The sequence below is a fragment of the Henckelia pumila genome, chromosome 4 (genome assembly GCF_033568475.1).
Source record: "Henckelia pumila isolate YLH828 chromosome 4, ASM3356847v2, whole genome shotgun sequence".
Classification (NCBI taxonomy): Eukaryota; Viridiplantae; Streptophyta; class Magnoliopsida; order Lamiales; family Gesneriaceae; genus Henckelia; species Henckelia pumila.
In genome coordinates this window covers 11,511,637-11,523,114 of record NC_133123.1, presented here as the reverse complement: position 1 = coordinate 11,523,114, position 11,478 = coordinate 11,511,637, and the positions used below count along the sequence as shown (strand labels likewise).

The 11,478-nt window shown below is 32.3% G+C and overlaps 1 protein-coding gene across 1 annotated transcript; it reads left to right on the top strand.

Moving 5' to 3' along the window:
- The first annotated feature begins 391 nt into the window (after nucleotides 1-391).
- On the top strand, nucleotides 392-2,999 carry LOC140865740 (scarecrow-like protein 6). Its single transcript, XM_073270482.1, has one exon. It carries the CDS (start codon nucleotides 771-773, stop codon nucleotides 2,871-2,873), a length of 2,103 nt encoding a protein of 700 aa, XP_073126583.1. The 5' UTR covers nucleotides 392-770; the 3' UTR covers nucleotides 2,874-2,999.
- The last annotated feature ends 8,479 nt before the right edge of the window (nucleotides 3,000-11,478 follow it).

Genomic DNA, 11,478 nt, shown 5'->3' with positions numbered 1-11,478 from the left:
ATATTTGTTGAAACAACGAGTGATATCCACTCATTTGTATGGATCTTAAAAATGATTAACATTAATGAAACCGATGTAATATGATTGAAGATTGATATTTAGATCATTATTTTACATTATTTATCAATTTTATGAAACAAATTATTATTTGATCAACTCACGAAAAACGTAACGTTTTATTTAAAAATAATTGTTGTTTGTAGTAGAAAAATAATAATAATAAAAACCGTGGGTAGGCGTGGATGACACGCGCGAGTGATTGACGTGGTTGCGGGTAGAACGATAGAAAACCCAACCAAGAAAGATAACTACGTCTACAGACAAACCACATAAATTAACTAAAAAGGGTGAAAACAACGAAAAAAGTGGAAACCATTGCAAGAGAGAAGCAAGGAAGGTGGGCATTTTACTTCTTTTTTATGTTCCACGCTTCCATGGCAGAATACACAAGCCAGGGACATTTCTACTTCTTCGTACATTAGTGGAGAGATTTTATCTAGCCTCCATTTTCATCTTTTGTCACAATATGATGAAACTGAAAGGATAGCTGCAGCTGCAGATTTTAATACAGTGGGTGTGTATTGTATGTGCATACATGCACATAGGTTCTTGTGTGTATTCCCCAGTCTCCTGCATTTGGAAAGATTTTATCTTGTGGGTTCATATCCAAGATTTGAATTATCTTCTGAAGTATATATTCTGGGCAAGTCTTGTTTTGGTGGGTTGAATCTAGAGGAATTGAAGGAGGTGTTTGGTTCTTAGATGAAGGGATGCCCTTACCCTTTGATTCTGAGGGGACGGGGGTGTTAGATTTGGAGCTGATTTTGAGAAACAGAGGTTTCTTCTCTGATTATTGCAACAAAAGTTACTTCTTCAACGGTGATTGTGGTGAGCCTACTTCTGTCCTGGATTCTGCGCGGGTTCCTAGTCGCCCTTCATCTTCCTCAACCCTGAGTTCTTCTTTCGGCGGCGGCGGAGGTGGTGGTGGTGCTTCTACAGACACGGCGGGGGTAGTGGCTGTTTCCGACACAAACCCATCTCCCAGATGGCTGAAAGACTCTACTACTGCCACCAGCTCCAATGCTGGAGGAGCTGATACCCAACTCCTCCCTGTTCCTCCGTCTATCGAGATCGAAACCCACTGTGAGGGAGGAGGTGCGGAGAAATGTGGTATGGAGGGCTGGGAGAGTGTGTTTTCAGGGTCTGTGGCCCCGTCACCCAGCCAAGAACAATCCATTTTCAGGTGGATCATGGGAGATGTCGAAGGCCCTGCGTTGGGAAGTCTGAATAAGGTTCTTCAGATCGGCGGCGGCAGTTCAACCGCGGCGGAGTTCGAGTCTGGTGGTGGTTTCGGGCTTATGGATCAAAGCTTTGGTGGAGACCAATTTGGTGCGATTCCTACGAGCCAATTATCTTCAAATCTTCATGCTAATCTTGTGTACCCTTCTATATCTAACAATCTAGGATCTTTTGCTCTTCATCAGCAACCTACTTACGATTCTCCTGCAGAAATGAAGTCTCCCATTTGCAATCCACAGCTTCTGTTAAACCAAAACCAAACCCCGAATTCATTGTTTTTCTTACCTCTAACATATCCGCAGCATCAAGAACCAGACTTTTTCGCATCACCTCAGGCCAAAAGGCTCAATTCTGGCTCCATTGGCGGATTCCTCGAGCTTCCCGGTGGCCATATCTCTAAAGGGTCTTCTTTTTTGCCTCCACAGAATCTGCATCAAAGCCCAATTGAGCCAGGTTCGAACTCGAAAATCGGTAGTGTGGAACAGCAGGCGATCGACCAGCTATACAAGGTAGCAGAGCTAGTCCAGACGGGGAATCATGTACTCGCGCAAGGGATATTGGCGCGGCTCAATCACCAGTTCTCTCCCATTGGTAAGCCTTTCCAAAGGGCTGCTTTTTACTGTAAGGAGGCATTGCAAATGCTCCTTCACACGAATAACAACATCAACATGTCTACCTTTAATTCTTCGCCATATAGTCTCGTTTTCAAGATTGGTGCTTACAAGGCTTTCTCTGAGATTTCACCCCTAGTACAATTTACTAACTTCACTTCTAATCAAGCCATTCTTGAAGCCTTGGATGGATTTGATAGAATTCATATAGTAGATTTTGATATTGGCTATGGTGGACAATGGGCCTCTCTTATGCATGAGTTAGCATTTAAAGGCACGGGCTTAACACTTTTGAAAATAACCGCGGTTGTCTCCCCCTCGACACATGATCAGATAGAACTAGGCCTTGCTCGAGATAATCTTATTCAATTTGCTGGTGAAATCAATCTTGAATTTGAGTTTGAGGTTATGAGTGTTGATTCTTTGAATTCTAGTTCATGGTCTCCGTCATTTCTTACATCCGGAAATGAAGCTGTTGCAGTGAATCTACCATTTGGTTCCTTTATGAATCACCAACTATCAATTCCTTTAGTTCTTCACCGAGTCAAGCAATTGTCACCAAGGATAGTGGCGTCTGTCAACGAAGGATGTGATAGAACCGACCTTTCGTTTCCTGGCCGGGTGATCCACTCCGTTCGATCAAATTCGAGCCTGCTCGAATCTCTTGATGCCGTTAGCATGAACACCGATACCTTGCAGAAGATTGAGCGTTTCTGGATCCAACCTGGAATCCAAAAGTCCATCATGGGTCATTTTCGTGCTGAAAAACCGCAGCACTGGAGGAATGCGTTTGTGTCGTCCGGATTTACCCCGGCAACATTTAGCAATATCACCGAATCACAAGCTGAATGGGTCGTAAAGAGGACTCCGGTCCGAGGATTCCACTTAGAAAAGGACCAATCTTCCCTGGTTCTTTGTTGGCAAAAGATGGAGTTGATATCTGCTTCAGCTTGGAGATGCTAATAGTTATTAGTTGAATTTAATCCCTTCAACTCTACGAATTTCATGTCTGATTTTATCTTCTGCTAATTCTATGTTTGGCTTAGGCAGATTTTTAGTACTTAATGTTCTGATATTAATCTTGATTCTTGGCCGCTGCTGGTGTATCTTAACTTTTGTTAGTATTGAATATAGTCTTTTTCTGATACTTCACCAATTTGGATGTTTGCCAGTTCCAATTTCGTTCTTCATTTTTGTGTCCCATTTTCTTGAGATCTTGTTGATTTGATTTTGCTGAAACTATAGTTCGAGAAATCCTCTGTTTTGCATCAACACGTGTTTCAACTTTCATAACGATGCTGTCTTGTCTTTGTATCAAGCCAAGATTTCTTGTTGTCTCTAATCGAATTAAGCTCATGGAAATTTCACCACTTATCAATTACTATTAATTAAGCAACGGCATGTTATACTAATTATTTTTTTATTTTTAAGTATTTGACAAAATTACCCTTCTTTCAAAATTATAATTACATGCATTGCTAACTAAAATAAAAGTAAAAACATTAAGGGTGTGTTTAATTGGCTTGATAATAATAAGATGAGTTTATTAATTCAATCTAATCCATTGTATACTTACAAAATAATCATTTTTCTTCAAATTTCAAGACCCGTAATTATACATTGATTTCATGAGATTTCTCATCCTTAATTACATGAGGTATCCTTCACAATATTTATGAAAAAAATTCTATAGAAATCATAATATACCCTTCTTTAATTTTTTTTGTTTTCCTCCCAATTTCTCATATTTTTTATAGCTCATTTTATCAATTTTATCTATTTTTAAAAAATACATAATTTTATACTCAATAACTTCAATAAGTGAAAATGACTCATATTTGAATCAATAATAATTTACAATATTCAACAATAATTCAATCCAAATTATATGAATACAAAATTAAACATAATATTATTTATCATAGGTGGAGGGTAAAACTGTAATTCGTCCATCAATCATTATTTCAATCCCAAAATTAATAACTCGAAGTAAACATGTTATTGTGTATCCATCATTATTCAACATCCTTCAAAATCATTTTAATATTCCTATTACGATTTATCCACATGTAATCAAATTCCATAAAGTAAACGCACCCTAAATACACATACCTAAATTAGTCCTAAAATTCCACATGGCAACTTCTAAATTCACACCCCACGTGCATACCCACTAACTAACTTCCAATTTTTTTTTATAGTTCATAGTATTTGCTCTTTAAAATAGAGTGCATGATTGTCTAAAAAATTTCATCATATTAAGATTTTAAAAATAATATATATTTTAATTTAAAAAAATATAATTTTATATACACGCAACGCGATTGCTTCGTGGCTAGTAATGATTAAAATGCCTTAATTTTTTTGTGTCTAACGAATTTCTTATTTGATTCGAATAAAATATTAAAATTATTTCTTTTGCATTTATAAGATAGTGTCCTCTTAGTCAAAATGCCGAGCAATAATCGAAATTTTAGAGATTTATATTCAACTTACATATTAAACGTCACAAGATTCTTGTCAAAAAAAAAACGTCACAAGATTAATCAAATTATAGAAGTTATCTATTTTTTTTCCAACTTTTTATATTTCATATTACACGTTAGCTAGTTTTTTTTTAGAGTTTTTATAAAGTATTTCTTATTTTTTTTTGAAATTTTGTTAAAAAAATTAAAATTGTTTCCTAAAAACTTTTTCAAACATTATCTTAATGTTCACACATCGTCTCATATCATGTATCAATAGTCTCGCGTCTCATCTACCACCCACATCACTTGGCAAATGACGTCTACGAAGCCTAATCATTAGATTAATCAAAACCTCGTTACTACCCTCTCGACCATTGATGATATATATATATATATATATATATATAGTCATATTTAAGAAATGATATAATATAAATTAAACTGTCATCACCACAAATTTCGGGGTTTTAATAATGTATGGTAGGCTTAAAGTATAATGGACGATATCCAAAATTCTATTTAGTACATGCATCTGCAATAGGGTGTATACTCTGTCTCCATCATTAATTAATCTCTATAAAATTATACAACTTAATAATCGTACGAAATTGAATGTCAGCTTTTGTATTATAATAATAAATTGAACTTTAACGCTAATTAGTTTCTTAATAACGTCTGTCCCAATCGAATCACATGGGACTCGTACTATTGGACCCTCGTATTATTAGTTTTAGCAATACCTTTCATTATTCATTTTTTTATTCAGTGACTTATTGAGTTTTGAATTTGAGATTTTGTCGCGATCTTAAAATCAACGTGTCAAATGAGTTACAGTGGTCAAATGTTTTCATTCCTTTTGAATTCTTTTAGCTAGGTTGTACTTGGATAGAAGGATTTTAAATTCATGGATTTCAAATATATTCAAATATATTTTTGTTGTATATAGAAGTAGCAAACATACTCTATTCCCTCCTATGACTCGGGAACATAATTTCAAATCTACTATTTTTCATGTTTATATGATATTGTATGTTGGTTAGAATAGATTTCAAGTCCATCCAATAATGGAGTCATTTGAAATGCATTCTACTTTATATAACTAATGTGTAAATAAGTAGTGTATAAATTTAGGATTTGACCTATTATTTTATTGTTAATAATTAAATAAAATCGAAATACATGAATTTGAAATTCTTCAATCCAAGGCAACTTTAAATTTTAATCATCAATTTAATGTGCAATGTTTTAGAAGATTAAAATAATGTCGTGATTGAGTTTAGAAATTAACAGATGGATGTTAATTAGAAAATGGATTAGTTTATGTATATTGTAAACAATATATACATAAATTTATTAAAAAAATTATTATAATAATAATAATAATAATAATAATAATAATAATAAATAAATAAATAAATAAATAAAGATTGTCCCTGTCCAGACCATCAGGCTCCATCACGGCCAGCTAGGAATGTCTCCATGCATTGTTAGCATTATAATCTCTTTGTCTAATAAATATTAATAATGTACTAAGCATGAATTATTGAATCTATATATGAGCATTATAATTGTGGCTCTTAATTTCTTTCAATGCGACCAACCTAACAAATACGTGATGTGCATTAAATTTTAAAGCAAACATGTAACATTAATGTTAAGGACGGACAAACAAAATTAGTCGATACATTTAGACGAAAAATTAAAGTAATTCGATTGTATTCATAACTTACTTAAAATTTGAAATTCACTCATCTTATTGACTCAAATTAATGCAATTCTGTTGTAATGTTTTGTTAAATTAAAATAATTCGATTTTATCCATAATCATAATATTTCCCAATGTACGGTACGCGGAGTTGAGTTGGAATCCAAGACGATCGATTGATGATTTGTGACCACTCGAAATAATATTTATTTATTTTTCTAATATATAAAAATTATGTGGAGAGCTTCATTTTTTTTTAAAAAAAAAACTTATTTTATGTGTATATAAGGATCAATTTTGAAAATTTCATGTCACAAATAATATAAAAATGTATAAAATATTAATTTTTTAAGAAATATTTGTCACATATATGTTATTTACGTACGAGCGTAACATGCAAGGGCGAGGGAGGATAACATATTAATGTTGGCATTTTGCATATGATCGTTTGATTTTGACGCTCCAAATAAACCTTGGGTCGGCCAATATTGGTCCCCTATATATATTATACATATAGAATTGGACTGTTTTGTAATTGGAAATGATTTGATTTGTCAATTTATTATAACTCTATTGGTGGACGAAATGAATGGATCACATATATGGTCCGACAAGAATGAGATTGAACTATAGTTAATTTATGAAAAGGAAATACGTGGAAAGATCATAATTAGTTCTCAATTCTAAAAGGTTACTTAAAGTCGAGACCACAAATCTAGCTAGGTTAATAAATTGTTACCTCCGGGCTTGTAATTCAATCATGTATCCGAAAATTCATATTTATTAATGTTGATAATGCTAACGTGATAAAATATCGAGAAAATACAAATACGATCAAAAGTTCAAAACTGATGACCCATCTGAAATTGTGTTAGGGTTGGTTTGACTCCATGTAAATGAGTGGTCTACCAATTGGCCGGAGGGTGTGTGGTCGCCTTTTCTAAAAATGACAGATTTTGATGGATGTATACATCAACAACTTGACCTATTTCTTTTTTATAACAATAATAATAATAATAATAATAATAATAATCCTCATAGACATATTTTGGTATGATGGCAAAATAATGGTCCACACATAACATGAGGTTACTCACATTTCCATTTTGAGATACACAGAGCTTCCATAAAAGTATTTACATAATGCTATTTTTGTATATTCTATTAGAATATTGCGAAGTTATCTTATGACTCGATCTAGGTAGACTTTTAATCCTCTAATTTGTCATAATTTGGTATTTTGGTATCCGTTCATGACCGAGTTTCATTTTTTTCCATACATCTAATTCAATTATTATTAACATGTCTCATCAATAAAGTTTCGTGAAACAGTCTCACGATAAACCTATTCTTTATGCAGGGCCCGGCCCTAGGGGGAGACCACCTTGGCAGCTGCCTAGGGCCTTCCCTAGGGTGGGGCCTCAAATTTAAAAAAAAACTGTATGTGTATAATTTATTTTTTCTATTTAAAATTTTTATAGGTCATGTGCCTTTAAATGTTTTGTCAAAAATATTTAAATTTGTTAATTTTTTGTGATTTTAGTCATTTTTTTTATTTGCTAACAAAGAAAACCTCTATTTTTTTGAATACAAAGTTATTTTTTCGTTAAATTTCTTCTTTCAAGTGATTGATATTACTCAAAGTGGGTCAATTATCATGTCGTTTTTTATTGAATTTGATTTTTCTTGTATGTTTGTATGTCGCGGTTGGTATTTTATTGAATTTGAATTATTTGATTTTTGGACCTTGGTCTTCGGGATTTTTATTTCTTTCATATTTTAGTATTTAAATTATAATAAAATTATTATTGTACCCCACAAAAGTATCACATATGATTTAGTATTTAATTTAGTATTTTGATTTTAATTATGTCATTATTTTTAGTAGCAAAAATTTGAAATTTTGATTATTATATGAAATTATTGTATTGATTCTTTTTTGATAAATTTGACAGTAAATAAAATCAATGTTTAATATTTTATTACAATCTAAAAAAACGTTTATATTGTGTTTATATTAAATCTTATATCAACAATCAATCTTTGTTATTATTTAAATTATTTTTTGTATTTGTTCTGTTAGATTTTTATTGTGAATTATGACGAGAAAAAAAAAGAAAATTTGAATCTAGAAATTCAAATAGAAAAATAAAGAATTGCAATAACTATATTTATTAAATTATAAATTGGTGATAATTACGTTCATTTATTATCAGTTCGTATGTAATATTTTTAAATTTAATAAAAATTTTATATAGAACTTAAATTAGCCTAGGGCCTCCAATTTTCTTGAGACGGCCCTGTCTTTATGTTGAGCGATGGGATCGAATTGACGAATTGCATCATTTGCACCGGATGCTACTTTTAGTTGAGTTAATATGGTGAAATTATTTCGTGTTGTGTTTTTTGTGGTTAATGACTTGCATTTGGGTCCCAAATTCCCAATATGCTTATTTTGGTTATATACTAGTCTTGTAAACATTGAATAATATTTTATGCTCCGGGTCAAAGTTCGAATCGAAAAAATATATAGACTTCGAGCTTAAATTTAATTTAAAGTTGATTAAATTCTTTGAATTCAGATTTAATTTTAAAAAATTATTAAGCAGAATATAAGAATTATGACTCGAAGTCCAATTTGCTTACCCGTTAACATTTTAATTAGTGGGCTTGATGGGTGATTGGATTTGGTTTTGTCGCTCAAGCTATAAAATGTCTGTGACCCAATAAACAACAGAAGCCCAAACAATTTATTTTTTTTTAAAAAAAAAAACTTTGTGGATTTAGACAATTTAATTTTATCCACGTATTAAAAACAAACAGAAAAATATAATTCGAGACCATTTATTCAGAAAACAGAGATAAAATCTTTCGTCTTGGAGGGTTACCGACATTGTTAATTCAATAATGTTTATCAAGTGAATCGAAGATAATTTAATAAAATACTATTAAATTATGATCCATTAATTGATTGCATGAAAAGTTGAAAATTGGTATGGTATATACACGTGCGTGTTTTTTCTAGGTTAGATTTGCAAAGTTTCTTAGTATGTGTGTGTAATTTTTTTGAGCTTTTTATACAATATTTTTTCCTACATATGATATAAGATTGATCTAAAAAGTTTTAGAGGACGTTTGTTGTAAAATTGTTTCCTGAGACGGTTGACTCATTTAGTCATTTTTATATTTGTAGTAAAACTTATTATTTTTGACATAAAAAGCAGGTTAGATATCTTGTAAGACGGTATCATGATTCCCTGATCTATATCTATAAAACGGGTCAGCTTAGTCCAATGTAGTGGAAAATAATAATTTTTCATGATCAAGTTAAACATGATATATATATTTAATAAAATTAATTCCTGATACGATCTCATAAGCGTTTTTACGAAAAAAAATTAATAATATTACATTTGTATGATTAACACGGGAAAGTTTATTGTGGGGACCTCGGGTGCTAATCTCATTTTAAGAGATAATTAATGAATAAGCATCATTAATTAGGCAATAATAATTTAATCTGAATAAAATTAACCAAAACATTTGGCGACGCAAAATTATACATTTGGCGACGCAAAATCACGTCGCAAACAAAATATGGAAAAATGATAAACATAACAATTGTAGATCTTTGTCTTAGCTTTCCAATGCCGCCAACCTCAGCCTAATCGGAATTTTCAATAAAAAGTTATACTCATTCTACCAAGAAGGGTCGGTGCAGAAATTTACAAAAAATTACCAAAGGCTACAACAAAGATCAAAGTTGCTAGGGCTATTTCAAATCTGAAAAATTGCATACATAATCTCAACATGTCCCAAACATAAACACATGAATATCTAGACATAACAATAATCGCATATATGTTTCTAAGGTGCAATACAATAAACTCAATTCTAAGTTTTCAAAGCTCAAACTAAACCAACACCTTCTAACATGCATTTGACAGCAATCTATTTTTAGCCCGAAGTCACCACATGTTAATCTTTCTCAATCTCGAGCTATCCAAGCTACTTTTGATTCGCTCATGCCCCAAACCTGGTGCAATACACAAATACAAACAAAGCAACAGCCGGATAACTCCGGTGAGAATAAATCTCAGTATGAAAGACATGCATATACACCATATAAGCATATTGAATCTATATACTATAAGAATTCTAAATCATCAAAACATGTAACAACATGTAATCCTAGAAATATACTTCATTCTTAAATCCTTAAAGCATAGCTATTCATCTAAAGCAATATCATTTCAAGCATATCAATGCATTCATATCTAGAATGCATATCACAACATTCTAGCATTTATAACTGCATATTCTAAACCATAAAAATATCTAGGTTAATACATAAATGCAATGCATGTTTCAAGGAATAGACTATCAAATCTGATACCAATAAATCTTAGTTCTTGGGATCCCGGAAAAATAAAATCTTTAACCGACCACCAACTTACCCAATCGAGGTGGCGTTAAATATCTCAATTCCTCTGACTTTGGTGCAACTATAGTGAGTCTTTTAGCTTTGGAAGTAAATCTACATTCTGTGCTACTCAACTACAGCCCTCCAAACGTCATATGCACTTTAGGCCATTCTGCCCTCTGTGCTATTCAAGGTAGGGTTCAAGATGAATGCAACATAATCTGTATGCATTAAATAAGCTAACACATCTTGAACACACCATTCAAACATCATGCAAGGCAATAATAAGAAATACATCACATAAACACACTTAGACAAATAAGTATGTGATTTTAGAAAAACTCGAAAACCACCACGTTCTCGAGTTGTTCTACCTGGCGAGGATAATGTCGAATCATACCTTTCAATAGTAGTGTTGACATATTCAAGCTTGCTAGCTTCAAATCAGATGGCATGTCTTAACTTCTATTTATTCCACGCTTGTTCATCGACGTTGATAGGTGATCCAATTCTTGATTCAACTTTAATTGTTCAAACGGCTCGAACTCGTCGATTCGACTTCGATAACTTCAATTTTCAACTGAAATGAAGTGTACCATATGCTTAATATTATTCTCAAATCTGATATTGAGTGTTAAGTTCAATCTATAGCTGATATCGGATTAAATTGCAAACCGGCGGCGTAACGGTTCGAAATCGATAATTTCGAAAGCGCAAACATCCATAAGTCAACCATATAAACCACTAATCATCACCATTTCCACCACACATACACGTACATAACATCTTATAATTTTTAGATTTCTCACAATTATTTCAAAATTCGAAAACATGTCCAAACGACGATATTTTCTCAATCCGTCTTAGATATGTTATCGTCGTATATGCTAGAACACATTTGGAATGGTCGATACTTTTTAAAAAAGTGATCACAACACTATATTAGCTTATTCAAAGCAATTAGAGTGCATG

Bases quoted from the DNA above. Each gene is read 5' to 3' on its own strand.
- LOC140865740 (XM_073270482.1), top strand. From the start codon at position 771: ATGCCCTTACCCTTTGATTCTGAGGGGACGGGGGTGTTAGATTTGGAG.